This window comes from Gobio gobio (assembly GCF_949357685.1).
Source record: "Gobio gobio genome assembly, chromosome: 8".
Taxonomy (NCBI): Eukaryota; Metazoa; Chordata; class Actinopteri; order Cypriniformes; family Gobionidae; genus Gobio; species Gobio gobio.
Window position 1 is genome coordinate 38,696,556 of NC_137114.1, and position 27,467 is coordinate 38,724,022.

The window sequence follows — 27,467 nt, forward strand, 5'->3', positions numbered from 1 at the left end:
CATTTTTAAAGTAGTCACACAGAGCTAAGAAGGAAAGTAATTTAGCTTGTTTGTATCTACAGATAAAGGTGAGTGTGTACATATTGAATATCAAGTTGCAATTTTTACATATGTAGGGATGGGATGTAAAGTTTAAGATTTTTGTATACTACTGTATATTAAATGTAATTCATAAAAAAAATGATTTACAAAATTACATTTATGTTTGTTTCTAAATATATACAACTTGATTTTTTCTCATTTTCTGTCTTTGTGTAGGACTGATCGGGATCATTTTTCTGCATGCACAAGCTCTGGTTGAAAAAAAACAGTGTTCAGACCCTGTAAAACGGACTGTTAGTTAAGAGTGATTGATTTGGATTGAATTACTAAACAGAACTAATCCACCATGGCACGTGAACAGGACTACTACACACTCATGTATGGGCTGCAGGAGCTTGATTTCGAAGGGAAAACAGTGCCTAGTGAGCTTGTACTAATAGGTGAACATGCCTTTCCACTTGCCATGAATCCAAAAGGTCAGGTGCTGATGGCTGCATCTCATTACGGTCAGGGACGTATAGTGGTGTTGGGACATGAGCAATATCTAACACGCTTTCCTGGCCTCATAGAGAATGCCCTAATGTGGCTCATGCCATGTACTGGTGATGCCGGCATTATAGGGATTCAGAAGAGTTTACGTTCAGTAGCTGAAAACTTGAACTACTGCCCTATCAAGACAGAGCTAGGAGACTTTCGAAATGGATTAGCTATATATATCACAGATGCTTACAGTGTTGAGACCTGTGCAAAGGAACTGATTGCTTTCCTCAAAGCTGGAGGTGGTTTGATCATTGCTGGCCAAGCCTGGAGTTGGTCTCATAACCATCCACAAGAAAACACTATAAAGAACTTCCCAGGAAACAAAGTGTGCAGTGTGGCAGGAATTTACTTCTTTGAACACCCAGGAGAAGTTGGCAACTTCCCTGTTCCAAGAAATATCCCTTCTAATTGGCTTTCTGTATCGTAAGTTCAGCATATATTTTAGCATTTTACCTATTCTTTAACAAACCATGCATTTCACCATCTGTTTTTATTGTCTTTTTCAGAATAGGCAAAGACTTCAAAGATGATCTAAAGTTCCTGCTAGAAGGTGTGTCCGAGTTTGACACCCAAGGAGGGGCAATAGCATCTGAGGTGATGGTGCACGGACCATTAGCATTTCCCATTGCGGTCACTCCGGCTGGAAAAACATTCATTGCTGGTGCCTATTATGGACAAGGCAGAGTAATTCTGGTATCCCATGAAGGCTACATGGGTCGGGACTCTCTGTCCACATTCATGATCAATGCTATCAAGTGGCTTGATGAGGGTCGTAAGGGTGTTATTGGGATCCTACCTAGTCTCGCAGCAGCCAAAGCGGTACTGAGCAAATCAGGTTTAGATTGCCAGTTGACTGGCTTGAGAGAAGATCTAAGCGTCTATGTCTGCACTTCCTACAGTGATGCCCAGTGTGCAGAGATCCAAGAATTTGTTGCTGAAGGTGGAGGTCTTCTGATTGGGGGTCATGCCTGGTATTGGGCCCAGACCCACTGTGGCTGCAATGTAATGACCGAATACCCAGGAAATCACATTCTTAACAGGATGGGATTGTGTCTTTTAGGCAACACCTTGTGTGGAGGGTTATATAAGGCCCCAGAAATAGAACAGAGTTGTAGAGAGGGGTACCACTTTCGTAACATGCTGCAGCGGTTTGCTGAACATGTAAGCCTGGGGAAAGAACTAACTGATCGTGAACAGGGCTGCTTGAAGCAACTGGGCAGCGACTGTGCCAGTTACCTTCGTATGCGTTCTCATGACAGTTCCGCCTACACTTCAGTGGTTGCACTTCTGAGTGACATAGTGAAGGAGGTAGGCGTTCCACAGGTGTGCAGTAAATGTCCTGTTGAAAGTGCCAAAGACCACCTGATGCTCCACATTGGGTCTGAGTTATACAAAGTGTCACCTAATCCTGATGCCCTCCTTCCATACATCATCAAGGACAGACCCAACATGCCCACTGTGTCGGATGCAAGAGTTCGGATCAGTGCAAACACTGCAGGTAAGAACGGTTTCTTGCCAAATGTAGTAGGAAAGTGTTATTTCTAAGTTGTACAATTTTGAGCTCTATAAAATTACTTGTTTCAGGTTGTGAAGAATGGATAAGCACAGGCTTATATGTTTCTCCTGGTATGAAGACGTACATAGCAGTACCTACTGAGATCGTTGGGAAAAATTGGCAGGTAATCAATAAAGTCTATACATTACATGATTCCAATCAAGGAATAGTGCTGTATGTAATTGTAACGCGGTTCGGACGTTCAGGGAAGAAGGAGGCGGGAAAGGGCGAACATTCAACAACTACTTTAATCAAATAAATAAACAAAGTGAAAGTAAAAGCACACACATAACAAAACATACAGTAAATAAAACACAACTTAAAATCCAGGCCTGGTCCTCTCTCGTCCTTCACTCGCGTGGCTTATCCTTATATGCCTCCGTGCTCCCTCATGAGAGGACTCGAGGACTCGAGCCTTGCAGGTGATGCTCATTCTCAATCACGCACACCGATCTCGCTCGCTCCTCCCATTTCTCTCGCTCGTCCACCTTGCCACATACCCCCAACACCCCTCGTAGGCCGTGGAGTACCCCGCGTCTACGCCTACCCCCCCCCCCCCCCCCCCCCCCCCCACCCCCCCCCACCCCCACCCCTGGAGAGCCCAATCTCGGCGTCCGGGGATATGGGCCGGCGAGCCGAGAGAATGGGAGACGAAGACCCCCAGAGCGACCGGACAAGAGAGTAAAGAGAGGCGAAAAAAATAATAATTCTGGTCCGGTTCCCTGACACACTGCCGCTCGGTCCCCAGCCCGCCGAGAGGCTCTTCCTCGCAGTGCCATGCGTTGTATCATTCTAGATACAACGTTATTGCTCATAGGGCTTGAAGAACATGTTATTAACATGAGGAAATACTCTATGTAGGTGCAGCTTGGTTGCCAGACAGATAATATTGGTGGAGCAAACATCCTTAAACGGGCTCCTGTGGTCCATGAGCGATTCCCCTTGGACAAAGAAATGGTCCAGGTCTGGAATCTGTGGGGAGGGCTCATCTACATAATAGCACCTCCCCAGAGCAAAGTGGATGGGGTAGAATTTGTCGTGCAGGTCTCAGTACAGGCTCCATACTTCAAATCAGGTAAGAATTCCGAATTAATATTCAGTGAGCATCACAGTAAGGTTTCTTTTCAGAACGTTTAAAGGTATATGGTAAAACTTGTTTTTGTCCCTCAGGGGAGACAAGTGTAGCTGACTGGGTGAGCAGGATCCGTTCAGCACCTGCCCCCTGGGCAGAACTTGAGTTTGAGAATATCATCATCACATTAGAATCAGAATTTATAAGGAATCTGGACCGCCCTGATGAGGTGGCTGCACTCTGGGATACCATAATGAGAAGTGTAACTGATCTTGCAGCAAGACCTGCCAAGTTGCCCCGCAAAGAGCGGTTTGTTGCAGATGTTCAGATCTCTCACGGTCAGTGGTACTATTGCTGGGATAAAGAACCATTACTATTACAACAGAATGCCATTATTATTAATTATATTCTTGTAATATTGACAATAATGCAGTTCCTCCTTTTCCCCCCTCAGGTTTCATGCATGCTGGATATCCCATCATGATGCACTCCAGCTCTGCCCCAGAACTAATAAACATAGAGAACGCCTATAAATGTGGTCTTTGGGGAGCCATTCACGAGTTGGGTCATAACCAGCAGCGTGGAGTTTGGGAGTTCCCTCCACACACCACTGAGTGCACCTGCAACCTGTGGTCAGTGTACGTACATGAGGAAGTGCTGCGGTTGAATAGAGCTAATGCTCACCCAGCCATGACTCTAGAGAACCGCCAGGCTCGAGCCAAGATGTATCACAGCGGCGGTAAGGATTTAAAAACCTGGAGTATGTGGACGGCACTCGAGACTTACATGCAGGTAAGTCAGACTGACTGAAAACATGTGTTTTAAAAATTTTGCATCATGTTGTACATCACCATTGCCAGTAATGTCATTTTTGTAGGAGTGTTTAAAATAATGGATTATTTGTGTTTTTTTGTGTAATCTTCCATCATCTTTCTTTCTTTTTTTTTCCAGCTACAGGAAAAATTTGGCTGGGATGCTTTTAAGAAGGTTTTTACTGCCTACCATACTATGAATGGAGTGCCAAATGACAATGCAGGCAAGATGAATCTATATGCTGAGACCTTCTCCAAGGTGGTCAACCTGAATTTGTCCCCCTTCTTCAAAGCGTGGGGTTGGCCCATCCAGCCCAGCACAGAAGAGAAGATCTCTCACCTCCCTGAGTGGAGTGACCATCCTATGGGCCAGTACGCATAAGAACGTCTCAGATAGCATTTAAAATGTACAGAGATTGTTTTAATTTAATTGAGGGGTAAGATAAAGTATAAAGTATATGATTACCTTGAGTTTCATGGGCATTGTTATATTCATGCTTTTCATTTTAATAAGTGTGTACATAAGAAATGGATTCCTATCAATGTGAGGCATATAAACTTATAAATATAATTTGAAATATTCTGAATAGTCTTCATTTTAATCAAATGTGGTTATAGGCTAAGTGGGCTAAGGTTAAGTAACCTAAACATGCATGGTAAAAACACAACATATATATATATATATATATATATATATATATATATATATATATATATATATATATATATATACTAAAAACTACATGTATGTACTACAATTAAAAGACTACACTGGGAAAAAAGTGTGTTGGATTTACATTTTGATCGACGCAGCAGTACGCGTTCCAGATGTTCTCTGGGATGTTCACCCTTTTGACACTGTTTTTGATGATCCAGTTGTTAGAAGAAGGGATGGCACCTACCAGCACATAAGCCTGATGACAGTTTGCATTAAACAAGCTGGTCAGTTTAGACTCATGTTTGTTCCAAGCATTCTGGTTCAGCGTTGGGTTTTGAGGCACCACATTGGTCAGGATAAAGGTGGCATTACGACTTGTAACTAGCAGGAAGCAGTAATGATAAAATTTTTTTTAAATAAATTAATTAACTTTTGTGGTGATTTTAGGATGTTGTCCTCCAGGAAAACCATTTTACTATGCATACTAAGTGTCCACAAGAGTACCTCTATCCGAAACTATGCAGTGTTTTCTGTTCATTATATAGATTCTAGACTGTTGCGGCCCACCATAGTCTAATCTGTCCTGCCCAGTGTTCTAATTAAGTAATTAGCTACTGTAATTTAAGCCCCTATTCCACAGAAATTACCCGGAACAATTTGTACCAGGAACTCTTTTCCCCCAGACCTGCTACTGTCTGCGTCTCCACTGCGGTCTAAAGTACTCTGAATATTAGGCAAATAATTAGTCCAGAGACGTGGGACCGCGCACGGCTGCTCCTCTCAGTCAGCGACGGACAATAATCATTTTTGTGCGATACTGTCTGCAACAATAACAAGTATGGAGAAGATGCAAGCAGCGCTGCTTTTGCTAGTTATGTATTGGTTTACTCAAGAGGTAATTTACAAAACAGCGGAAAAGAGATAAGCTCTGATACTAAAGCGTATTCTGAAAGCTCGTAAAGCTAGATTTAAAATAAAACAACGCATGTTATTATCAGCTATTACGGACATTGACCGTGAGATTGCTGAGACAACGCACGCGATCGGACAGAAAGAGCAAGACTGATATTTACTGAACGCAGAACGAACCTCGCAAGACTTTAAAAAATGCCGGTTGAATAAAATGCTGCATGGAGTCAACCAATCAGCATGTTCAGCGCCCAGTCCCTCCCCCGAAAGTTCCGGAACTTTGAAAAAGTACTACCTCGGGAGCAGGGCCATTTGGAGGGGGAAATATTTCCCTGAACTTCATTTAGACCCTGGTTCCTGCAGTCGAAACACACCAAGTACCACCCCAAAGTTCCTAGTTCCTGCGGTGGAAACGCGGCTTTAATTACTTTTTCCTTGAAAAGTAAGGGATTACTCTTATTTCTTCTGTAATTTAAAAACTGTTATTTCTGATGTAATTGAACTAAATACTGTGTATAGACTGTAGAACAATTATATATAATACAATAGTGGAATTAACATCAAAATTTAAAGTCTAACTTTATGTATTTTTATGTTTTTTTTTATGTATCCTTTTCACATTTTACATTTGTAATACTTTGATCAGTTAATAAGAATAATTTATGTAGTTTTATATTATTTATTTGAATGAATTAAAAGAGCCGTTTCATTTCTATCCTTGAATTAATTGATACAGGATTTAGAAAATAATTAGTAATAAGTAATTAAATACATTTTTGGAGAGAGTAATTTGTACAGTAATCTAATTACACTATTGAAGATGTAAATTAGTAACTAGTAGTTAATTACTTTTTTAGAGTAACTTACTCAACACTGGTCCTGCATAGTTTCGTAATAAACCGAAATTTTGTTTTCCACCAAAATAAAAGCTCAACTGCAGTTTCCATCAAAATAAAAGCTCTAAGGTTTTTCTCTTGCAAGTGTAGAAATTAGAACAAAATGATTATAATTTCCATACTGTAGCGTAAAATAAAATAAAATTTTCATTTATTTTTACAGTGCATTTGTTTTACAATATGGTTGTAATTATTATTATTATTATTATTATTATTATTATTATTATTATTATTATTATTATAACATTCTAATCACACCAGTGTGAATGTAATATAGACTGAAACACTATATAGCAAAAAAAAGTTAAGTACCCCTAAAAATGTGTCCCCTTCAGTTCAGGTACAAGTCAATTGACCATCTGTTTTCTTTGTTAAATTTGCACACAGAACAAGGGTAACTTGGAGCTCTTAATATTGAACTTTCAAAGTGCACCAGATTGATTCATTTAACTTTAAAATGTAGAAAAGAAAAAAAATTGAGGCCATAGCAGTTTCCCACAGGATTTTGTGAGACTGTGGCGGGAGGACCTTGATCCCACCACAGTCTCACAAAATCCTGTGGGAAACTGCTATGGCCTCAGTCCCTAAAAAAGGTCAACAGGAGGGAAGGCTTATTCGTCATTAGTGGTTATACCTGCATGATGTCCGTTGGGATTGAGGTGACCATGGTCAAATCCCGAGTTTGTGTAGTCTTCATTTAAAGCCTGTTTCTCTCCCAGATAGATGTCCTGGTTCTGCTGTGACCGCTTATACCCATCTTCCATTTCACTGGACCATGTGGGATTCACCAACTAGTAAAACATCATTGTTTTGATGGCTCCAGAGATGTCAAAATGACTAGCCTGAGAAAACCCAGACAACTTCCGTCAAATTTAGATTTGCTCTGCATGTAGTCTGGCAAAGAGCCCATTCAAACCCATTTCTAATCCCTAGAAATTGCAGCACCAGTTAGAAACGTTGGGGCGGGCTTTACACGATGACGACAGCGCAGCGACGTTGAAGCAGATTTGCCGCCGTGGAGCATCACTCGTTCGAATCTGCTATTATCGCGTCTGTTTTAAGCGAGCAAAGAACAACACTCGAAGCCTTCATATCTAAAAAAGATGTTATCGGGTGGCTAAACGAATGGTTCTTAGCAAGAGCCCTCTGGTAGTGTTAATGTTTTACAAAATATAGCTTTAAGTCCTTTTCTGGCGAGAATGTAGTTGTTTAAAGCTCAAATCTGTGGTTTATTTATAAAGAGAGCACCTTTTTGAAAATTTGATCTGCCGTTTTCGGAGTTGTGAGCTCCAGTGGATCAGCGGCGCTAAATCGCTCATTGTCCCCGCCCAGAACACTCTTTCCTCGGCCAGTCCTTCTGCCGTCTGCCGCTGGCTCTGTAGTGGTTAAACATAAGATATGATTCGTCTCGTCTTGTGTAGATCTAACGGCTGATCTTTGCTCTCATTAATCTATCATTTGTTCCCTGACAGATCGTTTTGTCTGAGGGCAAAGTGAAGTTTCATAACTTTATATTTTTAAGCTATTAAACTTTACCGTTGTAGTCTCCTAGCGCTGACTTTGACTGAATTGCTTTATTTATTGTATAGCTTCTTATACCTTTTACTTATACTTTTATAATTGCTATTGATCAATGATCACACATAAACTGACATTTAACAAAAAGAGACTGGGTTGTGTTTTGTCATATTTAATTTATTACAGTGATAATCATAGCCTATATTATGCACACATTAATGTGTGTTTTAAAAAAAAATGTAAACGAAAAGAGGCTGTGTTTTTTATATTTCGTTTTGTTATAAACATGCATTGAAGATAATATTGCCTGCACTACATTTGTGTGGCTATAATATGTTTAATATTTGTTTTAATGAAAATTAAAAGAGGTAGAGTAGTGTTTTATCATATATTTTGTTTTATTGTAGCCTAAAATATACAAATATATACTGAGTGATACTGTCAAGAACGCTGCTTGTTCCTTAGCAGAGTACCTAACTAGTGTCCTCCCGTCCTCGGGAGTTCGTTCTCCGGAGTCAAACTTGGTAAGTCACGGACGCAAGTCAGAAGTTTGCGTACGAAATATGTAATAAAACGTACTCGGTTACTTAACGTAACCTCGGTTCCCTGAGATAAGGGAAGGAGTACTGCGTCGAAGACGCTATATGGGTAGGTTCTCCTACTCTCGAATATACTGAAGTAATTGTAAAATCACGCAGTGCTACTGCCCAGTCAAAACAGTGTTGAGACATCACGCACGCTATTGGCTGGCCAGTGGGAACTGCATAAACCAATGGCAGAACAGCGTAATCTGAGCGAACCAATGGGCACAAAGTCCGCGAAGCTGAGCGCAAGAGCCCGCAAAAGGGGCATATAAAATACGCTGTAACTGTCAAAAACGTCAGGTTAAATCGACTGAAGCGATAGCACGGCCGTCTATGCAGTACTCCTTCCCTTATCTCAGGGAACCGAGGTTACGTTAATTAACTGAGTACGTTCCCTTTCGAACGGTCAGTTTGTACTGCGTCGAATATGCTATATGGGAACCTGTAAAATCCCGCCGTGCTATGATAAGCGCAGTGACATGTACTCCCTCAAGTTTGAATACTTATTAGATAGGGCTCAAGACTAGAGTTACTGTTACTGACACATCATTTATATATATAATATATATGTACAGATGTCTTATACTACTGGGCTCATAGAGGCCGGTAACTATAAGGAATGTGTAAGCATTGAAGCATATGAAGGCCCCAAATCCCATTCGTTAGGCCGTCTTAGTATTTTTATACAGCGAGGACTTGTGCCTGCAGTGCAGGGACATCCAGACTGTAGAATCTGGTTAAAGTAGATGGTGAGGACCAACCTGCCGATCTACAAATGTCACCCATAGAAACTCAACTAGACCACGCCCAGGAGGAGGCCGTGCCTCTGGTGGAGTGAGCTTTGACACCTATGGGGCATTGGAGGCCCATAGTGTCATATGCTAATGCTATCACGTCCACTAGCCATCTGGCTAGGTTTTGTTTGGTGACCGGAAGTCCCTTAGTTCGGTCACCAAAACTTACAAAGAGCTGCTCCGACTGTCTAAAGTGGGAGGACCGCTCAATATATGCTCTAAGCGACCTAACAGGGTGGAGCAGGTGTAACTGTCTCTCATCCTACGAAGTGGGGAGGGCAGAGAGAGTGATTACCTGTGCTTTGAACGGTGTTGAAAGCACTTTAGGTACATAACCATGCCCTGGTTTGAGGATGACTTTAGAATCGCCTGGGCCAATTCTAAACATGACGCGTTCACAGATAACGCTTGAATGTCACCGACACACTTAACAGATGCCAGTGCTAATAGCAGGGCATTTTTCAGCGAAAGTGGCTTTAATTCAGCCGTCTGCAACGGCTCGAAGGGAGGTCTTTTTAGTGCTCTTAGGACCAATGAAGGTCCCAGGATGGCACCGTAGGAGGGAGATGGGGGTTAAGCCTCCTGGCTCCTTTTAAGAATTTTATGACCATGTCGTGTCTGCCTACTGATTGGCCAGCTATAGGCGTATGAGATGCGGCGATAGCTGCCGTGTAGACTTTGAGTGTGGATGGAGTGTGTCCTGCATCCAACATCTCTTATAGTAAAACAAGAATTTGTGATATCTCGCATGACACTGGGTTATAGTTCCTGACTGAACACCAGTCAGAGAACACTGACCATTTAAGGGCATAGAGACGTCTAGTAGACGGAGCTCTAGCTTCACTGATGGTACTCAAGACACTCACTGGGAGGTTCTCAAGCCCCCCTTGAGTGGCCAAACATGTAACACCCACAATTTTGGGGTGGGGGTGCCGGATTGTCCTGTTTGCCTCAGAAAGTTGCCTTGGCGGTTTATGTAGGAGACCACAGTCGTGTTGTCCGTGCGGACTAGAACATGGTGACCTGAGAGACGTGGAAAAAAAGTCTCGAGGGCTAGCATTACTGCCAGCATTTCTAGGCAGTTTATGTGCAACCGTGACTCTGTGCTCGACCATGAGCCGAAGCCGGTTCGCCCTCGTACAGAGCGCCCCAAACCGAGTTGGAGGCGTCCGTGGTGACCACCATCCATCTGGAAACTGTTCCCAAGTGACCACGGGGCCAGGGCTTTGACATAGCCGCGACCCACTTTGATTCAAAGCTGGTCTGAATGCCACGCTTGGGAAGGAACCTGTGATTTCAGCCAGTACTGCAGGGGGCGCATGTGCATCATACCCAGCGGAAGTACTGGAGAAGCGTTTGCCATTAGGCCTAGCATTCTCTGAAATTTTTTAGGGGTGTGTTGGTTCCCATTTTGAATGAATCATGCAAGCTGCTGTGTAGTCAGAGCGCGTTCGTTCAATAGCCACTCCCTCATTTGGGCTGAGTCTAAAATCGTTCCCATGAAGGAGGTTCTCTGCCTGGGAAGCAATGAGCTCTTGGCTGTATTTATTCTGAGACCCAGGCATTCTAGATGGCTGAGTAGCATAGATTTGTGAGATTTTATTTCTTCCTCTGACTGGGCCAGTATGAGCCAGTCGTCGAGGTAGTTCAGAATGCGCATTCCCGCTTGTCTTAAGGGGGAGAGAGCTGCATCCATGCACTTCGTGAAAATTGCAGGGGGGCCAGGGACAGGCCAAAGGGCAGGACTGTGTACTGATAAGCCTTCCCGTCGAACGCGAATCTCAAAAACGGTCTGTGACGTGGGATAATTTGGATATGAAAGTAAGCATCTTTCAGATCCAATGAGAAAAACCAGTCCATCGGGCAGATTTGCGCGATGATCTGTTTTAATGTCAGCATTCTGAAAGGCCGTTTGATAGAGCCTTGTTCAGGTGTCTGAGATCTAAGATGGGCCTGAGGCCGCCATCTTTTTTGGGAACAAGGAAGTAGTGGCTGTAAAAACCCTGACTCGCTCTGAGCTGGAGGCACCGCCTCTAACACTTTTATTTTATTTTTATTATCAATAGGCTCTCTACTTCGGTTTTGGTTTTGGGAATGTGAGTCACGTTGCTCTCCACCGAAGTGTGCGTTATGCCCGTGAAACGGGGGGTTTGCGAGCAAATTGGAGCGAGTATCCTTGTTGAATTGTTTTTATAACCCACTGTGACACACCGGGGATGGCTTTCCAAGCCTCTGCCCGATCGCACAGGTGGTGCAGAAGAGAGAGAAGACTCGTTTTTTTTTTTTTTTTTACTCGCCTTTATGGCGGTAGAATTCAGGGGAGCACGCATTAAAGCGGACTCGTAGTTTACATTCATTGCATGAAAAACATTCAGAACAGTATTTTTCTCCCTGACCGGAACAAAAACGGGCCGTGGGGAGAGAACTCGGAGTCTTTTGGGAGGCGGACCGGCCTGGGCGGGACTCAACCCTCCTCTCTTCCTGATCAACCTGTCAGGGCTGCTTTCTGTGTTCAGTTTTGGATAAGGGCCCTGTTCAGATGTCTGCCGGTTGGTTTGATGTTTGTGACACTGTGCAGATAGCACTTATGTGTAGCGGCGCACACTTGTAGTGGGCGCGCGCTCTACATATAGAGCGCTCTCGGCGTGAGCGATAATCTGTGAGAACAGTACTTATGTGCAAGGTCCATGTATTTTAGTAAGGTCGTTGTTAAAAACAGCGTTGATGTGCAGGCGAGCGTGTTTGACAACAGGCTAGTTGACTGCAATATTTACATCTCCAGTCGCCTGAACCGAGGGGATTGAGAGAATGTAAAGTAAGTCTGTAGTGGTAATCCGGCCACAGCAGGACTTTTGAGTGGTTCTATAGCGCTGAATTAACAGTGCTTATATGCAGGGGTACACCCTATGTAGGGGACACACTGCCTGCAGTCATAACAGAGGAAAGAACTCTTAATTGTTTATTAGGATCGCCGTTAATGAAGCGTTCTGTGTACAGGCGTGCATGTTTTTTAACAGGCTCGTTTACTGAGAGAAGTGGTGGAGGGCTTGGCCGCCATTCATTAAATTGAGACTCACTGAGAAACCTGTGAGAGCGGAGCTCGAACCGGCAACCCTGTGTGCGAAAGTGCACCGTAACAGCAGAGGGTGCGGCTATGACGTAAGTCGCGCTCTCTATGGTGTTTTGGTGTGTAGGGCGTGCGTGCTTCATAACAGGCTTGTTTACTACACTGTTGAACCTTTCCAGTCGCCTGAATAGGGGACTGAGAGAAGTGATGGAGAGTGAAAAAGGCGCAGGGCTTGGCCGCCATTCACGACGCCATTATGCGCTAGACAGCGAGGCAGCAATGACGTAAGTCGCGCTCTCGATTGCCGCTGTAGAAAAGCGCAAGCTGCAGTGACAACAGTCTGTAACGTAAGCCGCGCCCCCAATATCTCCAGCAGTCTGAGAGCGAGTAATGCGGGAAGCTCCGGCATTAGTTTGCTCGTCCACTCTGGCATTCTCTGTCCGCGGCGCCCGAGTGAGAGAAGAGGAAGAGTGAGACGTTGGTAATTGTGCGGATTCGTATTCCTCATTGCCGCCGAATGAGACCAAGCCCTCGGCGTCGAGCGGAGGGAGCAGGTCCGATCGAGAGAGCGTCACAGGGGAAACGCCTCTCTGAGGCGAAGACGAGGCGCGCGGGCACTGGGCCGACGTGAACTCGCTAGCCTTGGTATACTCAGCCCTCTGGCTCCGCCGTTCTTTCCCGCCGAGGCTCGGACGGAAAGGGGAACGGGAGAGCGCGAGGGCCGGGGTCGCGCTCTGAAAAGAGCGCTATCCACGAATGGAGGGAGGAAATGGGCATACCCTCGCAGTGAGCAGCCGGACCCGGCGAGAGCAGCGTCCGCGTGGGCCTTGCCCAGACAGATCACACACCCGTCTTGGTTATCCTCCTAGTATAGGTAAGTACTGCACACACAAGCGATATGTTTTTCTCAGTATTGTACAGAAAGGATACACCGTAGTGTTTCACCAAAGAGCGCAGGGGAATTGCGTGACAGCTCGCGGGATCGCTGGCGATTTGAGCGTGCTGAAAATACAGTAGGCCACTGACTCTCGCAGGACGTCCAGGCTCGCTAGCTCGCTATTCCGCTGCAGGCTCATCAATTCACGGTGAAGGTGGTGAAGTTCGAGTTTATCAGCAAGGACCGTAGATCGTCGCTGAAGGAGATTAATCTGACGTTTTTGACAGTTACAGTGTTATATGCCCCTTTCGTGAGCTCTTGCGCTCAGCTTCGCGGACTTTGTGCCCATTGGTTCGCTCAGATTACGCTGTTCTGCCATTGGTTCATGCAGTTCCCACTGGCCAGCCAATAGCGTGCGAGATGTCTCAACACTGTTTTGACTGGGCAGTAGCACTGCGTGATTTTACAATTACTTCAGTATATTCGAGAGTAGGAGAACCTACCCATATAGTGTCTTCAAAGCTGTACGAACTGACTGTTCGAAAGGGAACACCACTGCCTCATTTAATAAAAATAATAATAATAATAATAATTCTTAAACATAATAGCCACACGAATGTGGTTCAGGCAACGTGTAGCTAGGCCTACATTGATTATCTTATATATTTATAATAGAATGAAGTATAAAACACCCTGCCTCTTTTCGTTTACATTTAAAAAAAAAAAATAATAATAATAATAATAATATATATATATATATATATATATATATATATATATATATATATATATATATATATATATATATATATATATATATATATATATATATATATATATATATATATATATATATATATATATTAAACATTAATATGTGGTTTAGGTAAGGTGACCAGATTTCTGAAATGGAAACCGGGGACATTTCCTATTTGAGAACACAAGTACAGACAAGACGGCCAGAGTCTGAGATGTTTCTCCGTCGCTCTGCATACGTCATCTCCCTCATCGCTCTGACTGGTTTTAGGTCTATCCAGTTGCGTCGAGAGGCATTTGAGCGACGTCCGTTGGTGACGCCCCTTTGGAAATTATTTGTCTATGAAGCTTTGCCAGACCATAACTCAGTTACTACTGAGAATGGTCTGGTTTTAACCAGGCTACAAAATGACAGTAATATACAAATTTTAAAGTTATTTAAACTAAATTGGATTTATATGCCTTTTTTTACTCCAGTAAATATTTCTCAGGTTGATATTTTATTATATTATAATATTTTATTTTGTTTTATAAATTTGTTTAGTAAAATAAAACTCAATTACTAAAAAAGATAAACATGTTTTGGCCTACAAACATTGTAATTAATACATTATACAGTGTAGTATTTTTTTTTTTTTTTATTAAAAAAAAACATGTGATCTGACATTTATGAAAACAAAGTAACCCAAGTTCAAATGGAAAAGTAGAAATATAATTTTTTTGTAAGCACAATAGACAGCTGTGCGGTAGTATGTGTCGTACAGTGTGGCGAAGTGATATGTGTTTAGAAAGAGCTGACATAAACGGACAGCATTCGGCTGGGAAGCTCCCAAATCTGGGACTTTTACCTTGTAGAAGAACTTGATGCAATCAGGAGAATCCCAGAAGTTAGCCACCACATGTCCATCTGCTGGATCCAAGAACATGCCAGTGAGGACACACATGGCAAAGATGTCACACAAGAGGACAAGGTCTCTTTAAAAAGCATTTTAAATAATGAAATAAGATTTGTTCAACTCCTTTTTGTTCTTTTTTTTTTTGTGAACATTTTCAGTGTTCTTAAATGCAATAATTACATTGAATAAAACATTTCTGATGTTTTGCAGAACATTTTTACTTTTATAAAGTGTCATGAAAAAATAAGTATAAAATGTGATATTCTTTGTTTTTGAGACAGAAGGAATTGAGGGAGAGAAAAGAGTGGGAGGGAGAGGACATGGAAGTTTAGAGAGATAGAGAGAAAAAGAACAGGGAGGAGATCCTATGAGAACGGTGCAAAGTAGAATCAAAATGACACCTGAAAACGAGCCATATACTTAAACAAAATGTGATTTTTAAAAACATGGTTGATGATTTAACAAAATGAAATGTTTCATCTTTACCAAACAAATTCATTACATTAAAAAAAGAGTTTGTGGGTGTTAAAGTTTCAACAATATTTGCTCTGTCAAGAAGTCACCGTTCATTTTGTTGATTAAAAAAATGATATTGTATCAAAATTAAATTATCTCTTCTTTGACACATTCAAAGTTAAATAACAATAGGCTACTTCAATGTAAAATATCCACGATGAGAATCTTGCACTGGCCAGTGTTACACTCACTTATACTGACACCTACTGGCGGCGTGTGTCTGCACAGCATCACGCAAAAATAAAGGTTTACAGTAACAGACGCGACTGTTAATGCGTTATTAAGTGACCCATGATAGATTTATTTCGTGTCTCTCCTAGAATGGGTAGTGACGTATTACAATACATTCAGTGGCACGTGCCAATAAAAAACAGACTTGACACAAACACGTTTGAAAAAATATTACTGACTTTAATGCGTTTAAATGATATTTAAATGTCACAAAATTATGCTATTTTACTGTTTAACTTTTTAAAAACAGGGCAACCAATTTAATTCAACTCTAAATCCATGCGCTGATGATTCGACAGAAAGATCTCAGAGAGACTAAAAACTGTTCAAATATAGATAGCATCTGGATATAGTAGCTGTTACAGTGTTGCTCACGTTATCTAACTGCAGTTAGAGTCTAACAATCCATAAACATTAACTATAACGCACTTAATAAAATACCACTTCTATCAAGATTCCTGAGAGGTTAACTAATGCAATAAAATCACGCTTTACTTCCGCGTCCCTCGGTTCCTAAGTCTATGGGAGTGTCGTAACTGTTTTTCAATGCCCCTGACTAGACCGTCTCATTCTAGCGTTTAATTGCTGAGGAGGACAAGCCGCGTAAGGACTGGACCAGCTGAAGGACACAGTCTCGGTAGGACGCAGCCTTTTGTTTGAGAAACACCCATAGGCTCAAGCTAACTTTATATAACCTGCATAGTCTGTGTGTAACGGTGCAAAGTTCCTCAACATTATGATTTTCCAACTAGGAGCACTTTTGACACTGTGAACTTATGGAAAATTCACTCTCTTAAAACAATCTTCCTAGCTTCATTCATTTGTCTTACACAATATAACAGTGGCCATTCTATGGAATATTATTATTATTAACAGTTTTTCTGAAGAGCGCTTTCAAAGATGTAATTTCCACCACTTTTCAATTTATGTATTTTATTATAGGCTAATATAATATTGTAAAACTGATTATATAAGATGTATCAGTCAACAACATCAGTGCTATCTAATCATGTCACAAAATAAATCATGAACTTAATACATTTTTATTTAAAGTTGCTAAATGCCACGAGTTGGGATTTTTGCCTACAGCATTTAATTTTTGCTCAGGTCTATGTTTATTTTTGAAAGTCACTCACACATATTGTATGTAATGAACTATTAATACTTGATTTAAAATACATTTAGATCCACATCATTGGTTATTTCTTTTTTCTCAAAAATTGTGTAGTGGTGGAAATGACGGGTTACGATGGAAAGATTGTTTCTGTTAATTTTTACTTAATTTGCCAGTGCAAAATATTTTCAACCATGTATTTTATTATTTAACATATATAGATTGAACAGTATAATAGTTTTAAAAATAATGATTGCAAATGATATGAACCTGCTTAAAACATTAATTTCAAAACAAAAAAACAGAACAATGTAGCTGATATGTGACAAGGTGTACATCAAACAAGCTAAAAAAACACAGAACCAAAAACCCAGAAGTTTTTATAAGCTGTTGACCCAAAAAGAGGGGAACATAATCAGCGACAGGAAATATATAATAATATAATATATAAAACTGACATTTGGATATTTGACTTAACAGTGACAAAATGTTTACTGCACATGTAGGCATACTGAGTGTCAGGATCTCAAAATGTAGCCATTCTTCCTGCTGATGCTTCACGTCTTATTGCCTGTATCCACTTTTGTCTCCTTAAACGCTCGTTTTTTTGGGGGGGGTCGACAGCTTATAAAATAAAACGTACTTCTGTGTTTCTTTAGCTTGTTTGCTGCGCACCTTGTCACATATCAGCTTTTAGACATTGTTCTATTTTTTGTTACAAAGTCAGAAATGAAAAGGAGGCCGCTTCACGCAATACAAAGTCAATGGAGAGCGTTGGATTGTAAAAGAATGGTATGAGACTATTCAGTTTGTTTACGCCCCAGGGGTTCCCAAACCTTTCCATCCCAGGACCCATTTAGACAAGTATAATCTTGTCAAGACCAGCCACCAATATAATTTTAAAGCATGAATGCGGGGTCGGGGTCGGGGTGGGGGTGGGAGGCGTTAATTCTCTTCTGCTCTAAGCAGTTTTTATTTTCCTTGTCATAGCATGAATGACATGCATGTTTAATTGCAATACAAACTTAGGGTACATTATTACATTTTTGATAACAATATTTTTGATAACAAAACTATGTTGAAAGAATGTGAAGAGTAACCGAGTAGTTTCTGCTGCCTCAACTGATTTACACAGACATGGCAGAACAAATTTAAAAAAATGAAAAAGTAGCCTACTGTAAGCTTAATCTTAACCAACATTTTGATATGACAAAAAAAAATAGAATTTAAAAAAAAATGTCAATACTAATATGGTTTCATTTCCTAATTTACAAATGTCTCTATGAACGTGATTTGTTTAAACATTAATGAGAGACATTCAACATTACAGTATAACTGAAAGCTATATCAATTTCAACATTTATTAGGTTTTTAATTTAAAGGGATAGTTCACCCAAAAATTAAAATTAGCCCATAATTTACTCAGCCTCAAGTCATCCTAGGTGTATATGACATTCTTCTTTCAGACGAATAAAATCAGAGTTATATTACAAAAGTCCAGGCTAATCCAAGCTTTAGAATTGGATTCATAGTTGCTCTGTTTTTGAAGTCCATTAAAAGTGCATCTGCCTATCAAATAACGTGCTCCACGAGGCTCTGGGGGGTTAATAAAGGCCTTCTGAAGCGAATCAATGCGTTTGTGTAAGAAAAATATCCATATTTAAAACTTTATCAAGTAAACTTTTGATAAGTTCAGTTAAGACGTTATTAAACTAATTTATGACTGCTCTTTTGAGCATACTGCACAAAACAGACACTTTGGCATAATTCTGTGTGTTATTGTTTGTTCAAGAGCGAAAGAGAACTTGATTCTGGTGCGCAGTGTGTCTCAGAGACAGGAGTCCCACATTCACAGGCACGTATGAGCGCGCTCATATATAAAAAGTGAGTAAACATAGTAAGTGACCCACCAAAAATTGGCTAGTGATTTGACATCGTTACCCTCCACAATTGATTTTTACCATTTGGCTAGTTGGCGGGTCTTAATTTCAAACCTTGTTAATAATGAAGCTGCTCTGAGACGCTGAAAACTGTTATCACAACACATGAAACACAATGCTGATAGATTTATAAATTAAATTACAGCCTTTGCAATTTGAAAATCGCACTGACCAAGTAATATAGCGATTTCTATTTAATGTTGGTATATTGTGCAACCCCAGACTAAACTTTGTGTGTGTGCATGTGTTTGTGTGTGTGTGTGTGTGTGTGTGTGTGTGTGTCATTCACTGAAACGTAAATTTAAAGGATTAGTTAACTTTTAAATAAACTTTTGCTGATAATTTACTCACCCCCATGTCATCCAAGATGTCCATGTCTTTCTTTCTGCAGTCGAAAAGAAATTAAGTTTTTGGATGAAAACAGTCCAGGGTTTTTCTCCATATAATGGACTTCAATGGGCTACAAACGGTTCAAGGTCCAAATTACAGTTTCAGTGCAGCTTCAAAGGGCTTTAAACGATACCAGACGATGAATAAGGGTCTTATCTAGCGAAACGATCAGTTTCTGCGAGAAACCGAGCAGTATTTATGCTATTATTTTACCTCTTAACAGATGAACGCGATCGTCTCTGAGCTCCGCCATAATTTCCGGCAAGGTCAAATTAGATCATGGTCATAGATGTATACGTAGATGCCTCATTAGCGCCTGCACGGATCAGTAGAATGAGGCATCTACCCACCCATCTACCGACCCACCTGTGACCCATAGACGGTCGCGACCCACAGTTTGAAAACACCAGAGTTAGATGACGAATCTTCAGTTTACATCAGTATTATCATGAGATATGATATCCTCCTAATACTTATGGCTTGATAAACATAGTTAATTTACTCTGCATAATGAAGGACCAATAGTTTAGTTAAACTGGAAAATGTTTTTGTCTTAAAGCTATGGAACCCCACACATGACATATGGAAGAAAACGTTTTTAATTGTTTCATGAGCTATTTAAAGGGTAACTAAACCCCAGGTCAGCGCTTAACTCCACCCACTGGCAATATTTGAAAAATGCTGGAAAAGTTGGCAGAGCCCAGCGGAGACAGAGGGGATGAACCGAGGGCGGGACTGAGCGGAGGGTGTGCACCTGAGACCCGCAATGACGGATTGATTGACAGCTGTCTGACTCGCGAGTCCTAAAGATGGAGGATGACTGGAGTGACACATCATAGCCAGTAGATTTGCAACAGAGCAGTCATTCTCCCCCACCTTCACATGAAGTGGAGGAGGGTGAATTGTCTGTAGACACAGACCCAGAGCCTTATCAATGCGAGCCGCTGGCTCAAACTGTGTTAACTCCCGATGCCGATGATGATAGCGAAGCAGCAGCGCAAGAGAACTGACCTAATCTATGAACAGTCAAATTCTTATACTGAATGCCACTAAAAATAGATCAGATACATGCAATGTTTTAACTGAATCAATAATCAGCGCAGGACCAATACGTTCAAACCTAATAGCCTATTATAAACAGATTTCCTCAAATAAAAGTTAGACTATATACACCAGCACATTACGGTATTGTTCGTTACCACGGCAACCACTTGCGTGTCAGGGTTTGAAAGTGCGTCTCATGGATGAAAATGATCTGTACACATGATGGGCGGCAATAATATTGTAAGAAAAGCCTGACGTGTACTGACAACTGCATTAATTAAAGGGGTGGTAAAACATTCTTTTGAAGGCTTGGCTGTGTTTGTGGGGTGCACTGTAACATGTGTTCATGCTTCGTTTTTAAAAAAATTGCATTATTTTTCATATATTTGACCTTTATTCTACACTGCTCTGTCCCTCCTTGTAAAACGGTCTGATGCTTTCCGGGTTGTATGAAGCCAGTCCCTCAAAAATACGCGATGGGCTCAGATTGGTTAGCTGGCCCAGTGTGTTGTGATTCGCTAACCGCAGTTCACGTTTGTCGGAAACGTCACGCCCCTTACCTGAAGGCTGTGCTTTGGTCAGTATTAGAAACGATGGCGTCAATAAAACCATACCAATCTGAGCCCGAATCAGACCCAGAACATTTTAGTGAAGATGATCGAGCAGAACCTGTTCAGTCCTCAAGAGTAAAGACTGCGGGTCTATAGTGAATGGCTATAGTGAATGCTGAATGGCACTTTTGTATTTTTAGAACGATTATAGCCAAATATCTGTGGCAAGAACTAACCCAAAACGAACACTAAACACTGGCTTTACCAGTAGCCAAATCACACACAGAACCATGTTTAGCATGCCTGTAGATAAACAATACATAAAAGCTCTAATCAAAGAATCATTTACACTAATGCCAAGTTCGCTGTTGAGATTTTAACGTTAGTGTTTGTAACGTTAGGTGTTCGTCGGATAACGTTAAGTATGAATGAGCATTTAACAGACTGGTTTGCAGAACAGCGTTGTCATCTGTTTACTTCCTTGCTACAATGTACAATTAACCTATTACAGGAAACACATCAATGAAAAATAAATCAGACTTACAGGTTGTGGCCCGTTAACAGCTTCTGTTTGTATATCCAGCTTTCAGGACAAGCCGAGGCGCAAATCCGGCATTGAACTCGCGAAGATTGTGGATGTTTTCCTCCGTGAAATGTGCAGCGCGCGCGTCGTGCATCCACGCACAGGCAGTGTTTGTCTCGCGCATCTGACGTTGTGCAAATCCGGCATTGAACTCGCAAAGATTGTGGATGTTTTCCTCGGTGAAATGTGCTGCGGGAGGCGCGCCCGTCACGCATGATTCGCACTGAACCGCTCATTGCAACGGACGAATATTGTCCATTATGTCACATTTTCCAGTCTTCTCCTCCGACCCTGTCTGTCTCGTGCTTTATGATCGGCAGCATATATCTGAGACCTGTTCCCCTCTGTCTCAAACACATGCATATAACATGCTGTATGTTAAACGCCCATCCCCAGACCTGCAATCCGGATGAAAATAACAGTGTTTCATCGGCATTGCAGCAACACCACTCCTGCCTGTAGCCTACCACTATACCACAACAACAGCGATACAAAATGGCCTCACCCCCCCTTATTTAATATTCACGGAGGAGGTGTTTATGTAAATATTGAGCCTGGTGATGTCACCTACCCTGGAGGAATGTGTGTAGTCGCCTACTGGCCGTTTGCTGTAGTCCTTAGAAATGGATTTCTTTAAAAGCAAATATCTCCCTTTAAACTTTGAACGTTGTAACTTTGCAGATGTTGTTTATGCTCAAGCAGCAACATTACACGCTAGCTAAAGTTAGAATAGTGAAATCGTGGTTTACCACCCCTTTAACCACATTTTCTTCATTACAATGTTAAAGCAAGTGTCAAGTAAGTTTCATTCATAATGTTTCTACTTCATGTAACATGAAAGTTTATACTGGAGTGAAGCCATTCTCATGTGATTGGGGAAAACATTTCTGAGGGCGTGGTGAGCTCGTGCCAGGGGCGTGGGTAGTGAGCCGTTGGAAGAACCATACGTCACAATGACCTACAACGTCCAATAGGAAAATTCAACTGCAGTAGCCACCATTCAACCTTAAGAGGGCAGCACTTTGACAATTTTACACCATATATTATAGAATTAAAACACTTTATACCCAAATGTCAAAACATTTACTCGAATCAATGAACAGCATTAATAAAGCACCAGTCTTGCAGATCATTAACTAAAAAAAGTTGGTTTAGGGTTTAGTTACCCTTTAAAGTATGTGCTCATACACTTGGGTTTCACAGACAATGCTTAAGCCTAGTCCTTGACTCAAATGCATGTTTGAGCGAGTTTAACTGAAAGCAACTTGCATTGACATATCTTAAAATATGTCAGTGCCATTGTTTTGTCTCAAGATGCACACACCAGTAAAGTTTTTTTTATTTTATCTTTAAGGCACGTTTATAAAAAGCTATTTAAATGTCCTTTAAATTTTTCCACACATCATTTGGTAAGCTCTAGTACAAGATGTCAAATGCTGTGTAGAGGGAATGGTTAATGGAGGTTTCTAGATTAACAAATAAAATGAAAAAGGTGTAATTATGGGTGTGCTCCTTACGTGTGAGCCATAGTCATAGCCACAAACACATTCTTAAAGCAGTCACACAGAGCTAACTGTGCATTCACACCGCCGCCGCTGAGAGCGTCAAAGTGGCCGGAAGTCATTCATTTTCAATGGGAGCCGGCGGCGAGTTCCGGCGAGAGCGGCGCAGTGCGTCTTGGACGATTTGGGCGTCGAGAAGAGTTGAAATCTGGGCTAGGTTCAGCCCCAACAAAACGTTGCAAAACATTTTTTAAATGGAAACGGTGCTGCGTTGAACACCCTGTTCTGATGACGCAAGAGTTGCAACTATGGCAGCTGAGAAGGCCATTCTTTGTGTTCTTTTTGAGGAATTTTCGGAGCCTGATGAAATTGATATAAATACGTGTTTAGTACTGCAAAATACATGCAATCACTGCCCTTGTACGTACCCTACCTGTGCTCAGTTTGCACAAAGGCCGAACAACATGATTGTTTGCTTTGCAGCACCTTTAAATAAAGTTTAAATAAAGACCAAGCATTCAATCTATGTCAGAGTGGCAGCGCGTCCATAAATCTTTCTACAGCATCGTTGGCAGGGCGGCCAGAGCGAAGTTTGACGCTCTCGTTGGCGGCGGTATGAACGCACAGGAAGAAGGAAAGTAATTTGAGCTTGTTTGTATCTACAGATAAATGTAAGTGTGTGCATATTGAATATCAAGTTGCAAATGTTTACATATGTAGGAATGGGATGTAAAGTTTAAGATTTTTGTATACTACTGTATGTTAAATGTAATTCATACTTTGTTTTTTTTCATTTTCTGTCTTTGTGTAGGACTGATCGGTATCATTTTTCTTTATGCACAAGCTCTGGTTGAACAAACCCAGTGTTCAGACCCTGTAAAACGGACTGATAGTTAAGAGTGATTGATTTGAATTGAATTGAATTACTAAACAGAACTAATCCACCATGGCACATGAACAGGACTACTACACACTCATGTCTGGGCTGCAGGAGCTTGATTTCGAAGGGAAAGCAGTGCCTAGTGAGCTTGTACTAATAGGTGAACATGCCTTTCCACTTGCCATGAATCCAAAAGGTCAGGTGCTGATGGCTGCATCTCATTACGGTCAGGGACGTATAGTGGTGTTGGGACATGAGCAATATCTAACACGCTTTCCTGGCCTCATAGAGAATGCTCTAATGTGGCTCATGCCATGTACCGGTGATGACTGCATTGTAGGGATTCAGAAGAGTTTACGTTCAGTAGCTGAAAACTTGAACCACTTCCCTATCAAGACAGAGCTAGGAGACTTTCGGAATGGATTAGCTATATATATCACAGATGCTTACAGTGTCGAGACCTGTGCAAAGGAACTGATTGCTTTCCTCAAAGCTGGAGGTGGTTTGATCATTGCTGGCCAAGCCTGGTTTTGGTCTTATAACCATCCACAAGAAAACACTATAAAGAACTTCCCAGGAAACAAAGTGTGCAGTGTGGCAGGAATTTACTTCTTTGAACACACAGGCGAAGTTGGCAAATTCCCTGTTCCAAGAAATATCCCTTCTAATTGGCTTTCTGTATCGTAAGTTCAGCATATATTTTAGCATTTTACCTATTCTTTAACAAACCATGCATTTCACCATCTGTTTTGTCTTTTTCAGAATAGACAAATACTTCAAAGATGATCTAGAGTTCCTGCTACAAGGTGTGTCCGAGTTTGACACCCAAGGAGAGGCTATAGCATCTGAGGTGATGGTGCACGGACCATTAGCATTTCCCATTGCGGTCACTCCGGCTGGAAAAGCATTCATTGCTGGTGCCTATTATGGACAAGGCAGAGTAATTCTGGTATCCCATGAAGGCTACATGGGCCGGGACTCTCTGTCCACATTCATGATCAATGCTATCAAGTGGCTTGATGAGGGTCGGAAGGGTGTTATTGGGATCCTACCTAGTCTCACAGCAGCCAAAGCGGTACTGAGCAAATCAGGTTTAGATTGCCAGTTGACTGGCTTGAGAAAAGATCTAAGCGTCTATGTCTGCACTTCCTACAGTGATGCCCAGTGTGCAGAGATCCAAGAATTTGTTGCTGAAGGTGGAGGTCTTCTGATTGGGGGTCATGCCTGGTATTGGGCCCAGTCCCAGTGTGGCTCCAATGTGATGACCGAATACCCAGGAAATCACATTCTTAACAGGATGGGATTGTGTCTTTTAGGCAACACCTTGTGTGGAGGGTTATATAAGGCCCCAGAAATAGAACAGAGTTGTAGAGAGGGGTACCACTTTCGTAACATGCTGCATCGGTTTGCTGAACATGTAAGCCTGGGGAAAGAACTAACTGATCGTGAACAGGGCTGCTTGAAGCAACTGGGCAGCGACTGTGCCAGTTACCTTCGTATGCGTTCTCACAACAGTTCCGCCTACACTTCAGTGGTAGCACTTCTTAGTGACATAGTGAAGGAGGTAGGCGTTCCACAGGTGGGCAGTCAATGTCCTGTTGAAAGTGCCAAAGACCACCTGATGCTCCACGTTGGGACTGAGTTATACAAAGTGTCGCCTAATCCTGATGCCCTTCTTCCATACATCATCAAGGACAGACCCAACATGCCCACTGTGTCTAACGCAAGAGTTCAGATAAGTGCAAACACTGCAGGTATGAACGGTTTCTTGCCAAATGTAGGAGGAAAGTGTTAATTCTAAGTTTTACAATTTTGAGCACTATAAAAATACTTGTTTCAGGTTGTGAAGAATGGATAAGCACAGGCTTATATCTTTCACCTGGTATGAAGACGTACATAGCAGTACCTACTGAGATCGTTGGGAAAAATTGGCAGGTAATCAATAAAGTCTATACATTACATGTTTCCAATCAAGGAATAGTGCTGTTTGTAATATACTTGTCATTCTAGATACAACGTTATTGCTCATAGGGCTTGAAGAGCATGTTATTAACATGAGGAGATACTCTATGTAGGTGCAGCTTGGTTGCCAGACAGATTACATTGGTGGAGCAAACATCCTGAAACGGGCTCCTGTGGTCCATGAGCGATTCCCCTTGGACAAAGAAATGGTCCAGGTCTATAATCTGTGGGGAGGGCTTATCTACATAATAGCACCCCCCCAGAGCAAAGTGGATGGGGTGGAATTTGTCGTGCAGGTCTCGGTACAGGCTCCATACTTCAAATCTGGTAAGAATTCCGAATTAATATTCAGTGAGCATCACAGTAAGGTTTCTATTCAGAACGTTTAAAGGTATATGGTAAAACTTGTTTTTGTCCCTCAGGGAAGACAAGTGTAGCTGACTGGGTGAGCAGGATCCGTTCGGCACCTGCCCCCTGGGCAGAACTTGAGTTTGAGAATATCATCATCACATTAGAATCAGAATTTATAAGGAATCTGGACCGCCCTGATAAGGTGGCTGCACTCTGGGATACCATAATGAGAAGTGTAACTGATCTTGCAGCAAGGCCTGCCAAGTTGCCCCGCAAAGAGCGGTTTGTTGCAGATGTTCAGATCTCTTGCGGTCAGTGGTACTATTGCTGGGATAAAGAACCATTACTATTACAACAGAATGCCATTATTATTAATTATATTCTCGTAATCCTGACAATAATGCAGTTCCTCCTTTTCCCCCCTCAGGTTTCATGCATTCTGGATATCCCATCATGATGCACTCCAGCTCTGCCCCAGAACTAATAAACATAGAGAACGCCTATAAATGTGGTCTTTGGGGACCCATTCACGAGCTGGGTCATAACCAGCAGCGTGGAGTTTGGGAGTTCCCTCCACACACCACTGAGTGCACCTGCAACCTGTGGTCAGTGTACGTACATGAGGAAGTGCTGCGGTTGAATAGAGCTAATGCTCATCCAGCCATGACTCTAGAGGACCGCCAGGCTCGAGTCAAGATGTATCACAATGGCGGTAAGGATTTAAAAACCTGGAGTATGTGGACGGCACTCGAGACTTACATGCAGGTAAGTCAGACTGACTGAAAACGTGTTTTAAAAAATTGTTTGATAATTGTTTGACATCTTTCTCTTTTTTCCAGCTTCAGGAAAAATTTGGCTGGGATGCTTTTAAGAAGGTTTTTACTGCCTACCATACTATGAATGGAGTGCCAAATGACAATGCAGGCAAGATGAATCTATATGCTGAGACCTTCTCCAAGGTGGTCAACCTGAATTTGTCCCCCTTCTTCAAAGCGTGGGGTTGGCCCATCCAGCCCAGCACAGAAGAGAAGATCTCTCACCTCCCTGAGTGGAGTGACCATCCTATGGGCCAGTACGCATAAGAACGTCTCAGATAGCATTTAAAATGTACAGAGACCGTTTTAATGTAATTGAGGGATGAGAGTAAAGGTACTCTAAGCGATGTCACACATTTTTTAGCAAACATCTCCACATACAGCAAACATCTCCTTGCTATCTGCTAGCTGCCTGTCCCCTGAACACACTGTAAAAAACCGCGGTCTCTGTAGTCCGCCTAAGCTCCACAAACTGCAACAAAAACAAACCTGGGCAGTCTGGATCACGAAGCACAACAAACAGTGCTCCAGCCAATAGCCGAGAAGAATGATTTGGGGGTGGAAATCATACTTATCAAAAAAAATGTAGCCTAAAAAACACGTGACATCGCT

At 41.8% G+C, this 27,467-nt stretch overlaps 1 protein-coding gene across 1 annotated transcript; it reads left to right on the top strand.

The window, feature by feature from the left end:
* Positions 1-263: 263 nt before the first annotated feature.
* Positions 264-27,122, top strand: LOC307130379 (uncharacterized protein; the record flags this gene model as incomplete). The annotated part of the gene is made up of 14 exons (XM_079823343.1): positions 264-1,005; positions 1,089-2,080; positions 2,167-2,261; positions 2,999-3,212; positions 3,308-3,547; positions 3,664-4,001; positions 4,161-4,397; positions 23,788-24,410; positions 24,490-25,481; positions 25,568-25,662; positions 25,803-26,016; positions 26,112-26,351; positions 26,468-26,805; positions 26,880-27,122. The coding sequence occupies exons 1-14, from the start codon at positions 389-391 to the stop codon at positions 27,120-27,122; spliced, it is 5,478 nt and encodes a 1,825-aa protein (XP_079679469.1). The 5' UTR covers positions 264-388.
* Between the last annotated feature and the right edge of the window lie 345 nt (positions 27,123-27,467).